General features: G+C 44.6%; 1 protein-coding gene across 1 annotated transcript; it reads right to left on the bottom strand.

The window, feature by feature from the left end:
• Positions 1-4349: 4349 nt before the first annotated feature.
• On the bottom strand, positions 4350-10611 carry NPY (neuropeptide Y). Its single transcript, XM_081244089.1, has 3 exons — positions 10409-10611; positions 6373-6453; positions 4350-4498 (listed from the first exon to the last, which is right to left on the bottom strand). The coding sequence occupies exons 1-3, from the start codon at positions 10594-10596 to the stop codon at positions 4474-4476; spliced, it is 294 nt and encodes a 97-aa protein (XP_081100215.1). The 5' UTR covers positions 10597-10611; the 3' UTR covers positions 4350-4473.
• Between the last annotated feature and the right edge of the window lie 1941 nt (positions 10612-12552).

Below are 12552 nucleotides of genomic sequence, written 5' to 3'. Positions count from 1 at the left end.
ATATCACTTCTTCCAAAAACATGGTACTTTTAGGTTTGTGTACTTACTCTTCTCCCGTTGTTGCCCAAAGGAGTCCCTCATTTTCAGGGTGGAGGATGAGCATTAACAGAACGTCAGAAGCTCTCCTATCCTCTCCACGGTCTTGAACCTCTCGTCCCACCTCTCATTCATATCAGCTCAGATAATCAATGCTGACTCCGAGATGGATGGCCAATCACCACTTCCCCAGAGAGCTATCTCAGAATCCCATCAGGAGCTTGCTTGGGGACCTGCACAGCCTCTTTTCTAGGAATATAACATAGTTAATAATGACCTTGAGATCCACATTAGTAAACAGCAACCTATTGAACTGCCATTCACCAAGGTCCACTCTTAATAACACCCCTTCTCCCTACACACCCCTGTGGAAATGTTTTCAGTGTCCCCTGTTCTATCATAGCACTTGTTTTATGCTTCTGTTTAAACCTTGATCATGATCTGCCTTGTAGTGCAATCGCTTAAGCATATGTCTATCTCCTTCGTAAATTGCAGGTCTTTAAAAGCAGAGAAACTGTCTCACTCATCTTTATACAACTCTTAGAACCTTGCAGAGTGCCTGTCGCAGAGAGACTATTCAATAAATGTCTCAGGAATTGATAAGATCCTCTGGACTTTAGAAACTCATCAGAGATCAGCTGGCTCCATTATAACTTGGTCAATAATTCAGTCTATTAGGAGGAATGAGTATATTAAATTTGTTCTGCCAACATTGCTTATTCTTGCATTGAAATTCACAGACTGGTTAATTTGGCAGGTCACTGTGGTTTGAAAAGACTTGCCAGTGACAGAAAAGATGAAGAAATCACAATAAATAAAATTCAAATTATTCTAGGTAAACTTTAATTGAAAAATCATTTGAACGATGCTGTTCTCTCTAGTAGATAATACTCAAATAGTAAGGTGTTACTGAGTGAGCAGAAAGGGTAGAATATACTTTTATATTCTACTCAGAGGTTCTCATTTCAACTTTAAATTGCCTCATAATATCATAGTATAGCAGCCAAATTAATGAGTCAAGTCAGACTTCAAATAAATACACTGAAAAAATCAAGTTTCAAATTCAATTAACTTCTAGGAAAAAGAAGAATTCTGAAACTAGGACTAGATTGGGGAAATCTGTGTCTTGTAGATAAAACATTTTTTTAAAGGCTCAAACCCTTTACAAGTTTAAATATCAAAATAATCTGCCTAAGGACAAATTAGTCACCCCAAAGTACAGTCAATACATTAGTAAGATGTGTTATATGCCAATATGACAGACTTGTAATATGTCAACACATTAGCAATGTAAGTGTTAACAATTTGTGAGAACTCCAAAATTATCATTAAACTCAAAGCCAGGGAAAAAATTTTTAGTGACCTAGAGGTATTTCAGAGAATTTGGGGACCACAATATTCAAGGTTGAAATAAAAGTTCTTTTTGAAGTTGATACTAAAGGTAATTTAAGATGACTCGAACTTCTAAGATGATTAGAAATTAGTCTATTAACCAACAACTCTGAGAGCATCAGGAAGCTGTGGTTAAACAAACTCCTGTACTTTTGTCAAGGCCCTGCATCAATGGTACCTACACCTCCTGAAAGGATGACAGAGAATCCTTTGAGGTTGTTCACCAAACATCGCATTGGTGCTGGCTCCTCTGGGATCACTCCCAATCATCACAATCAACTACAGGCTGCACTGTCCCTCATTGCACACCTACTATGTGTCAGGCAACAAGGCAGGTACTATCCGCATCATCATCCTGTTCCCGTGATTGCAAAGTGTTTCAATCCTGCAGCATTAGAACAAGTTTAAATTGATAACTCTTACTTAGCACATTAAAAAATGAGCCTGGATGACATACAATTAATGTTATTCCACTCGATTTTAAAAAGAGAAAAAGATTCTGTGTGATTTCACTCCGTGCTAATTTTTCTAATAGGCAGAAGAAAAGGCAGTAATTTAGTTGTGACACTATCATAATCCTCCTACCCATGAAACACAATAAAAGAATATTCCACTGAAACATCTCACTCGAAATGCTGTTTTCTTTTATGATGATGGAAAATGTATTTGTTGAATTCTGATGACATCGTAACTGATTCCAATGTTCTGCATAGAGGAGAAAAAACAGTTTCCGTTGTATACACAGTAATAAGTAACCATCTAAGCATAATGCATGTGTGTTAGAAAGAAAGAGGGAACAATTATCTACCCTCATATCTGCTTTCCTGCCATCAGGGCACGAGGAGGCTATGTGTGGGCCTACCTTCGGACAGCCATCTTTGCTTAGTGGGAAGAAGATTCATACCATGGTGTCGAAGTCCCAACCAAGTGATGACCTTTCCTTCTCTTTATATCTGCTCCTCTGTCCAGACCCTTATCTGGCAGGGGAAAGAGGCTGGAAGGTGTTCAGGCAGCTAAAATATTGCAAAAGCGGTAGCGCGGTGCCTCCTTCCTGAATTAGGGAGTGGAACCAACCCTAAAACATTTATTCTCTGAACTTGTAAGTTTGTCCATAAGCTCATGACTAAGAACTCTCAGGCTGAGAAGCTGAGTCTTGATTTGGCCAAATGAATAATATTGTTAGAGGGGCTGGTTTTCCCCCAGAGCCAAGTCTATAGGAAGAACAGGTGGGACTTGAGGGGAGGGAATGCCTGGGAGAAAAGGGTTGGGGGTGGCCATGGGACTTGATTTCATCCCACATTGGATTCTCCCTTTAGAATAGTAACCCAGTGGTCCAAGCCTAGCACACAGTCAATTTCAAAGACTAGGAATCAAGAATAATTAAAAACTACTCAAAATGTCTTGCTCTCTCATACCTGCAGGTCCTCTACCTTACACTCTTCATCTGGCAGTTGGTACTCTGCCTTCAAATCTCCGCTCAAGCACCGGTAGCTCCAGGACGTTTGGCCTGCCTCCTCCAGTCTCACCAGCCTGGGGTGGGTGCCCCTTCATGGCTCCTGTAACACCTCCTGCCCACCTCCTGTTGTTAGACAGGGAGGAGGTATCTCTTCCTCTGAAACAGTGGATCACAGCTTTGAGCGTATTGAATTCAAAGGGCTTCTTAAGTTTTAGTCTTGGCCAGTAGAGGCTTCTGGCTGTTCCTCCTCTGTTCTCTTTTACTATCTCCCCCTACATGGAATGAAGCTGCTATTCTGATTGATTCTTGAGACCACATTGCACTGTGGGCAGGGTTTTGTATACCATACAATTCCCTAAGTCATGGTGTGTACATGGTTTTTGTAAGCAGTTTTAAGACATCACATAAAAATATTTGTGCATATTTTTTACGGTGTGGTTCAAAGTACAAATATAGGATGAGGCCCATTTCCTTTGATTTAGAAATTACAGGGGCTTCCCTGGTGGCGCAGTGGTTGAGAGTCCGCCTGCCGATGCAGGGGACACGGGTTCGTGCCCCGGTCCGGGAGGATCCCACATGCCGCTGAGCGGCTGGGCCCGTGAGCCATGGCCGCTGAGCCTGCGCGTCCGGAGCCTGTGCTCCGCAACGGGAGAGGCCACAACAGTGAGAGGCCCGCGTACCGCAAAAAAAAAAAAAAAGAAATTACACATAAGAATCTAATACTAAGCCCATGCAAATAAGTACGTGGAAGGAGTACTTATTTAATAAGTGAAGGAGAGGGGAAGTTTAATAACCTTTAGCTAAATTATCCTACCCCATGTTGTGTGAAAAGATAATCCTCCTACTCAGTGTGTTTCTGTTTATGACTCAAATTCTAAGAGTGGTGGCCTAAGTAAATGTGTAGATCTGAGCTGTCTGATATGGTAGCCACTGGAAACACATGGCTATTTAAGATACACTAAAATGTAAAACTCCGCTCCTTATGTGCACTCGCTACATTCAAGTGCTCAAAAGCCACATGTACCTAGTGACTACTGTATTCAACAGAGGAGATACAGGACATTTTGCAGAAAGTTCCTTTAGACATCAGTCCTTTCTGCTGACAGCACAGGCTAACAAGGTTAGCAAGAATTCCATATGAATGGGGGAAAAAGTTCAGCAAATTGTTAGAAATTAGCATTACCCTGCTCTGTGTTTCCAAATATGTCTGTTGTTCATACACACCCACACACACAACCCCCACAGCTGAGTCTTGGTCGTCATAAATCATATCTTTATATCTTCCATAGGCACTGTTTTAATATTGGTGAAACAAACCTTGAATCTGCTACTTGAGGGAGATTGTGATTTAATGAATAACTTCAAATAATTCTTACTACTGCAACAGCAGACTTTGCATTGAGGAGCATACACTTTTGAATGCGTGGTACTTTATTTAAACGCACATATATACAATGTCGACAAAAGGAAATTCTGCAGAGGTGAGCAAAGGGGCTGCATGCATTGGGAGGACCAGCAGACTCTAGTTTTACAGGATGAAATAAGGGTTGAAAAATAGGCAAAGACCGGAGAGCAAGTTTCATTTCCCATCACCACACAGAAGGGTCTTCCAGCCTGTCAAACACAAGAAGCAAAGCACGTAAGAGAAGCTTCCCAACTCCCTGGGAGCCTTGCAAGAGTGAGACATTCAGTTCTGAACTGAAAGATGATCAGAAGCTGTTGAAAAGTCTGCTGTTGGCATTCTAAATAGGAAGCCATGTAGAATATCAGAGCGGGAGACAGTGGCATAATGTACAGAGACCCAGCTGAGTAGCTTTCACTCATGTTAACGGGAGTCTCAGGCAAATCTCAGAGGGAGTATTTAAAAGGCTCTGTATTTATCAAAGAAGGCAAAGAACCCTGCAATATTTCTGAAGATCAAAACTACAGGAACCACATGAAACTGTAAAAAAAACTTACTGTTATTCAACTCTGAATATGCTTCCTGTGTTTTCCTGCAAGGCTTTTTATGTAGTAAGGTGCTATTTATTAGACTATAAAGAACGCTTTTAAATAAAATAGCATTCACAGGCAACTTAAAGGCTGTCAAGTTTTGTCTCCTTCTAAGTACACATGATTGAGGCTGTCAATCAGAGTACAATTAACTCTATTTCATGCACCAACTGTGTGATGCATGGCCACAAAACAAAGAGCAGCAGCAAGACTGTAAGTCGGTCTGGATGATTATATATTTCTAACCCTAAGTAGATATAGCATTTCCCAAACTTTTTACGGTGGCAAACATCATATGCCTATCAATGAAACATTAAAAAGTATGTTTTGCTTAGTATGTAAAAGCCACCCTTATGAGTTTTCCACCTGCTTCCCTTGCATTTGATGTTCAAGCCTTGGCTGGTACCGCCAGAGACAAGAGCACTGGAGTTTTATTTCAGTCCAAATTGTTGTTTCCTTCGGAGAGAACAAACCTGACAACTCTAGACTTGCACCTTCACCCTGGCTGGCCATTTCACAAGAGAACAGAAGGAGGGTGGGAGGGGAGGCGGGTGGCTCAGAGGGTCATTGGCTCATCCTCTAGGGAGAACCCAATGAAGAGTGACAAGCCAGTCACACGTGCTGAGCAAGTGTTCTAGTGACCTCTTCTGGAGAACTTGGTTCTTGATGTTGTAGAGCTCTGGGTTTAAGGCGGGCTGGCTAGCACAGAACTGGATAAACCATATGCCATGTGATCTTACTGGTGGGTAGGGGCAGGGGGCCTGGGACAGGAGAGTCAGTTATGGAAACAGAGGAGGAACAGGAATCTTTTCACTCACAGTCTTCGCTCAGGAGGACCCCAGCCCAATGTTTGACACCTAGATATTAGAGGGCACCCTTCCTAAGGCAGGTCCACACTCCAAGAAAGCCCCAAGGCTCCAGACAAGCCCTAAGAATAATGTCATTCTTGTTCATTCATTGAATGCGATAAATTATGATGTGACATCAGTTGAACTAAAATATGTCACAAAGTAGGCAGGAGTACCCCTCGATTTATCTATAGCTTCGTGTAAAACCAGGAAGACTGGAGTGAGAACCAGAAGGGGCATTTCCTAGGATGCGTAGATCCTCCACGTAGGGTATAAGAACTAAAGATGACCTCAGCCAAAGATGAGAGTTGGTCATTTCAATGTAGAGATGGGCTGCTTACCCTATGCTTCCACAATCTAAGCCAGTGAGAAATTCTCTATAGAGTAATTTCTGAGGTTAAAGTCACTCATATTTAAAATTTCAAAGGAGCATCAAATAATTTGAGCCAGAAAATATTACCCCACAGCAGTTTAGAGATTTGCAAATGAGTGTGTGAAGAGAAAGGTCCTCCCTGCTCTGTTCTCCTCCCCTCTTTCTGTCCAAATCCTACCTGGTCTAGAAGACCCCATTCCAAACGCCTCCTCCCAGCAGCCCTCTCCTGGGTACCTGAACTCTGCAATAATGTCCCCACACAAACGTTTTCATACCTAGTTCTGGGAACGTTTTCCGTGCTTTCTCTCATCAAGAGGTCTGAAATCAGTGTCTCAGGGCTAGATCGTTTTCCGTATCTAAAAAAAAGGTGGGGTGGGGGAGAGTAAAAGTCCTTTAAAGCAAGTTTGGAGGAACCATAAAAACCTTTCGGAAAAGAAAAGATTTGTGGTATTAAATATAAAAGTTGGGCCTCCCTGGTGGCGCAGTGGTTGAGAGTCCGCCTGCCGATGCAGGGGATGCGGGTTCGTGCCCCGGTCTGGGAGGATCCCATGTGCCGCGGAGCGGCTGGGCCCGTGAGCCATGGCCGCTGGGCCTGCGCGTCCGGAGCCTGTGCTCCGCAACGGGAGAGGCCACAGCAGTGAGAGGCCCGCATACCGCAAAAAGAAAAAAAAAAAAAAAATATATATATATATATATATATAAAAGTTATTTTCAGTTGATCATCTGCTAACGAGTAATCTAGGTGAATGAAACATACATGATACAGAAACATAAATATGATTTCAAATTATATATACAATTAAATTTTGCTTAAATACTTAATAGATAACTTAGATTATATAACCCAACCAAAATTCCTAGTCAAATTCTTGCCTTTTTATATTATCACAAACAATATATATGTATAGTTTTATAACTAGGTGACAGGAAATAAATTAAAATACATCAAAGTATGATTTTAAATGTTTCCATAATTAGCTAATTGGCTTACGGTTCTGGTGATATACATCAGTTTAAATCTTAACAAACAGACCAGATGATATTTCAGAAACAGGTCTATGAAAAACGCATCAGACTGAAGTTCTAGACTCACCTGTGTCTTTGAATCTCAGTTCTCCCATTTGTAAAAATAAAAACATAACTCCTGCTTAGATTAGAGTCTTGATGAATATCCAGTGTAAGTCACAATGCTTTGAAAGTGACAAGTCTACACCAAATTGTATTTTCTGAGGAGTATGTTTTTCCCTTTCTCAGAAAGGGCATTGGACATCAGCAGCCGCTTTTTTCCACAAATGAAAAATAAGCCTGGCGTGGATTGATTAACTAACAGATAAAACAGCAGAACAAAGCTGATGGAGGATATATGCTAACTGCCTATTGAGCACAATTAAATCTAAATTCTGGGGAAAGATTTCCTATTATTGCTCCTTTGCTGGAAACTCAAGGGATGCAAAGACAAAGCCATATCCCCTGCCCCCATCAATTGTAAGATTTCCTCAAAGATTTTCTGGAGTTGTAGTATCAGGCTGCAGTCTGCTGCTTATATGTATTTATTCTGTCCATCAGTTGATTTTAGTAATGCTAAAACTCTTGGGCAACCTTAACTCATTTATCTTCTTCATACTTCAGATAATTAAAGAACTGGAGAATATTTTCTCCTATTTACCATTAGAGAACCTAAGTCTGTAACAGCAGAATTTACACAGTCAGAAAGTGGTACCCCAGAGCAGCACTGACTGTTCTTCCATCTCTAATTAATTCTGGATTATCCTTCTTCTCCACAATGCTTTAACTTTCAAAGATAGCATCTCTAGGGAAAAGATTCTTAAACCTGACGGCATATTAGAATCACCCGGGGAGCTTTTAAAATCACTGTAAAGCCCAGCCCCGTGCTCCACCCCCCACAGGGAGATTCTGATTTAATTCACGAGTTCATTAAATATACTGATGCTGCTGTTACAGCCCAGCATCAGTATATTTTAAAAGCTCCCAGGTGATAACAATGAGAGACCAAGAGGGAGAAACTCTAGTCTAGGGCTGAGTTTCTCAATCTTGGCACTGCGGACATTTTGAGTGGGATAAGTCTTTGTGGTCAGGGGCTGTCCTAGGCATTGTAGGATGTTTAGCAGCTTCCCTGACCTCTACCCATTAGATGCCAGTAGCACCTTCCCACCCCACCACTACGACAAACGAAAATGTCTCCAGACATCGCCCAGTGTCTTGGCAAGCATAAAGTCAGCCCTAGTTGAGAATCACTGACCTAGGAGACTGTATAAATAAAATGTGGTAGATCAATGCTCTAGAATACCTATGGAAGCGATGAACCAGGAGTATATAGCTTTAGAACATGAACTGAGTCGAAAAGGGGAGGAAAGAGAATGATATCACAGTACCATTTATGCCAAATTAAAACGTATGTTCACAAATGTAATTTTCAAAAATACAAACGTGCGTATGAGTGGACGTGTGCGGTGGGAAGATGATAAGAGTACAGAATGGAGATGATGGGTGCAGATTATAAGCCTCTGAGTAGTTCTAAGATGGAACTTATATGAAGATGAGACAGAAAACTGCTTCAGGACCAACTCCTTCCCACCTAACCTGAATCTCATCCCTTTCCCTTATTTTCTCCTCATCAAGGGTGTTGAAGATCACATTGACTGCTGATAGTGGTGACAACATCCAAAGATCTATAGGAGGAGGGCTCCAATTTAATCATCCCTAAAAAAAGGTTTTCATGAAATGTTCTTAGTTTCATGATCTGTAAAATGGATATAATTATACTCACTTCAGAGCTTTGAGGTAAAGACTGAAGAAAATAATGCCTAGGAAAACATGTTGAAATACTAACGCTTTATACAATAGTAAAGGTTTACAGCAATCATCTTTGAGAAATAAGTTTTACTGTATGCTATAATTAACAGACTAAATAACTAATAAAGGCTTTCCTAGAAGAAAAAAAACAATTTGTAAAAGTTCTTTTCTCTGGTCTGTATGATAGCATAAGCAAGAATTTGAAGCAATTAACTTTCTGAAAAGTCTATTAAGATATAAGACATTTTTGCTTTTCACTAATGAAAATTATCTGACTTCAGGGATCATAAACCAATACTATTTAATTCTGGCACTGTCATGTATTTCTGATTCTATATATATTGGTACTTTAAAAAAAGATTTTCAGGATGAAACAGCTTTCCAATGAAACAGAAAAAATGTTAAAAATTAAGAAATATAAATTCTCCCCACTTTGGATCCTTTCCAACTATTCCCTGACTATAGTAAAACAACAAATAAAAATATTTTACAAAACATAACTTAAATATGTTAAATAACATTAATGCTTGTAAAGAGCTCATTGTTTTTAGCTTATTAAGGTCATTTGATCTCAGTAATTAAAATAAGATATTGAATGATTCAAAACTAAGATGAACCGATTTTGGAAACAAATTTTAAATCCTATGTTATTTGTAAAACAGTTTGGATTTGATTTTTTGCTTAAGATTTGATGTTGAGAGTGAAATATGGTCTTTCATCTTAGCTTTCTGGGGGTTCAGAATAAAGATGAATGACAATTTCTCAGATTACATGTAATCCCTGGATTCACCCTAGAGTGAGTACACCACTGTAAGTTTCTCCTTAAAAAAGTACCCAGTGGGCATTTCCTTTTCAGAACTCACCTGCTATGAAATGGGTAAAGTCTCACCATGTTAGATCAACTATTTTCTTGCTAAATATCTACTTATTAGGAGCAGGATTGTCAAGTGAGGGGCTGAGACTGCAATAAAACACTGTACAGGAGGGAAAAAAATAGTCCTATTTGTCTTTTCCTAAATACCGTCATTCACTTCGGTCTGGGCAGGCTGGAAAACCAGGCAATGTCTTTGGCGACCCAGCTGTTTCCTCCTTAGCTTGTGCTGTTGTTTTTCTAGAATACCCTGCTCGCCCTTCTCCCTATAGCACCTCCCTGGCGCCCTCCTGACCCCTTTCACGGGGTACTTTCCTATCCAGGTTTCCAAACAGAACCCCCAACTGCTCTAAGAACAAAAAAGATAAGGGGGTGGGTGACAGGAGATGGCCAGCCACCCAGCCTGGGGAACCTGAGTCTGGGGATCAGGATTTTGTGACTGTAGTTGCAGAGGGAATGTACTCAGTGCCCTGATATTTACTGATAGCTGAGTATGTGTCCGATACTGTCCTGTCCCGGGATACAAAGAAGAAAAAGAAAAGGTCCCTGTCTTCTGAGATCCCCACGATCTCCGGGTGTGCAAGCGGGGCGGTCCCGGAGTCGTCACTCCCACGTAGCCCACCTACCTTTGCCTGGTGATGAGATTGATGTAGTGTCGCAGCGCCGAGTAGTATCTGGCCAAGTCCTCCGCCGGCGCGTCCTCTCCGGGGTTGTCGGGCTTGGAGGGGTACGCCTCGGCCAGAGCGCCCAGGCACACGAGCAGGGACAGGGCGAGGGTCAGTCCGGACAGCCCCAGTCGCTTGCTACCCAGCATCTGCGGACACCGAATGGGCAGCGGAGGGGGCTTGGGGGATTCAGAGGATACACACTCCGCACCTCCTTCCTCTGGCCCCCGCGCCCATCCCGCTGCTACCACCCCTACCCCACCTCCACCCCCAGTCCGCGCTCGACCCAGTCACGCAGAGGGAAGCGGAGCGTGGCGAGCACCACCCTGAGGATTTAGGTCCAGATCTGCTCTGGCCCGGCCCCGCTGCTCCGCCCGAAAATTCTGAGCAACTTTGGTCAAGTAGCAGAGCCGAAGATCCCGCGGTGAGAGGCGCAGAGCTGGGGGAGGCGCCGGCGCCAGTTTAAAACACTTTAAAAAACAGATTAGAAGTTCCTGCCGCTGCGTGGAGGACTTATCCCTTTCCCACCCTCTTCCCCAAACCCCCTATTAGAGGAAAGAAGTTTCTTCTTTTCTACTTTTGGTCTGCCCGGCTGCAGGAGCTCGACAGTGATGGCTGAGAGTACTTCAGGGCGGCAACTGGGGGGTGGGGGGGTGGGAGGGAGAGAACTGCTCCTGGGCCAGTCAGTCTCAGATCGGATCCCAAGGATCCCGAGAGGCGGCAGGGAGCGCGTCTTCCAATCTCCGGGGAGTGCTCATTCTGGGAGCGCGGCCTGGGAAAACTCCCTCCAGGCGGCGACCCTCGAGGAAACTGCCAGCTGCTCTGGGATGCGGTCGTGTTCTCCCTCTTTATCCACCTAAAGATAACCCAGGGGGGCGAGCCAGCCAGGAGGGTCGGGGAGAGGGCAGATGTACCATCAGAGGGGACAAGAAGGAGCAAGTGGAATTTAGCCGCTGAGAGCCCGGCGCGTAGGGGTTGGAGAGCGGGGCGCGACCCTCCCAGCGCCCCTGGGATCTGCAGAAGGTGAGACGGCGCCCCGGGCAAGTTCACAGGCGCCCGCACTCCCTTCGCTCCCGCCAAGCAAGCGGGTCGTGGCACTCACGGTGGCTGGCGGGCTGGCGAGCGGGCGTGGCTGGGCCGCGAGTGCTGTGCAGTCCGGCTCGCCTCTCCGAGGGGTGAGAGCCGGCGGATGGGGTGTCCGGAGCAGGTCGCAACGGGCCTTTTATGGCGTTCCCTCGCCCCGGCAGGAGGGGCCTCGGGCAATCACGTTCGGTGACTCCCACCCAGCTGCTTCCCACCCCCGTTGGCGGGGGAGGGGGGAGGGGGCTGGGGCCGCTGCCGCGCGAGATAGGCTCCGGGAGCCACCCACACCCGGACTCGCCCGCGCCAGGCCCTGCCGGGGGTAAGGGGGAGCTAGCAGGATGCTAGCGAGGCAGCGCGCTCCGAGGGCGCTGGACCACGCCAAAGTTCCTGCCCTCCCGCGGCGGCCAAACCTCGCTCTCCTTCACGCCCCACCTATTCCTGCCAGAGATAGGAGCAGCCCAGATCATCTTTTTCACCTGTCACCGGGACTACCAACGAGCTGGGCGCCAGGGCTCGGGGTACCCGAATCCTCTACTTGGTGAAGCCTCTCCGGGATCCGTGCGGCCAGGGCGCGGACACTGCTCCAGCGCGTTTTCAGGGGGAGACTACTCGGTGCCCGGATATTCCTGCGCTTAAAGCAGGTCCGGGAGCCAGCCCGAAGTCCAGAGCTAGAGGGTCCCAACTCCCCGCTTCTCCCAGGGGCTGAGAATAGGTTTCTGTGGCTTCGCCCCTTTTTCCAGCTTGTTTTTCGTGGAGATCAGCCCTCCCCAAAAGCTCGCCCAAACGCTGGGCGTTCGGGCGGTACCCGAAAGAGTGTAGCGACTAAAAACTCCTCAGAGGGGGGACACTTTCTGGGTTTGCTGAAAAAGAGCGAAGTTTGAAGCTCGGAGATACCCCTTAAAGCGCGAACGCAAAATTTTGGTCCAAAGCGACCGGGTAGTTAAATTAACAGCAATTTCTCTTTTATCTGCTGGCCGTTGCATAGTCCCAAATAGGTTCGATTAACGCTGATTGAGAATGCG

Source organism: Mesoplodon bidens (assembly GCF_964165515.1).
Source record: "Mesoplodon bidens genome assembly, chromosome: 9".
Classification (NCBI taxonomy): domain Eukaryota; kingdom Metazoa; phylum Chordata; class Mammalia; order Artiodactyla; family Ziphiidae; genus Mesoplodon; species Mesoplodon bidens.
This window is presented reverse-complemented; position numbering and strand designations above follow the sequence as displayed.

Excerpts from the sequence above, each read along its gene's own strand:
- NPY (XM_081244089.1), bottom strand. The coding sequence starts at position 10,596 with ATGCTGGGTAGCAAGCGACTGGGGCTGTCCGGACTGACCCTCGCCCTG. Across the intron at positions 6,454-10,408 it reads AATCTCATCACCAGGCAAAG|ATACGGAAAACGATCTAGCC; the intron begins GTAGGTGGGCTA and ends CCTTTTTTTTAG. Across the intron at positions 4,499-6,372 it reads GAAAACGTTCCCAGAACTAG|GCTGGAAGACCCTTCTGTGT; the intron begins GTATGAAAACGT and ends TGTGTTTGACAG.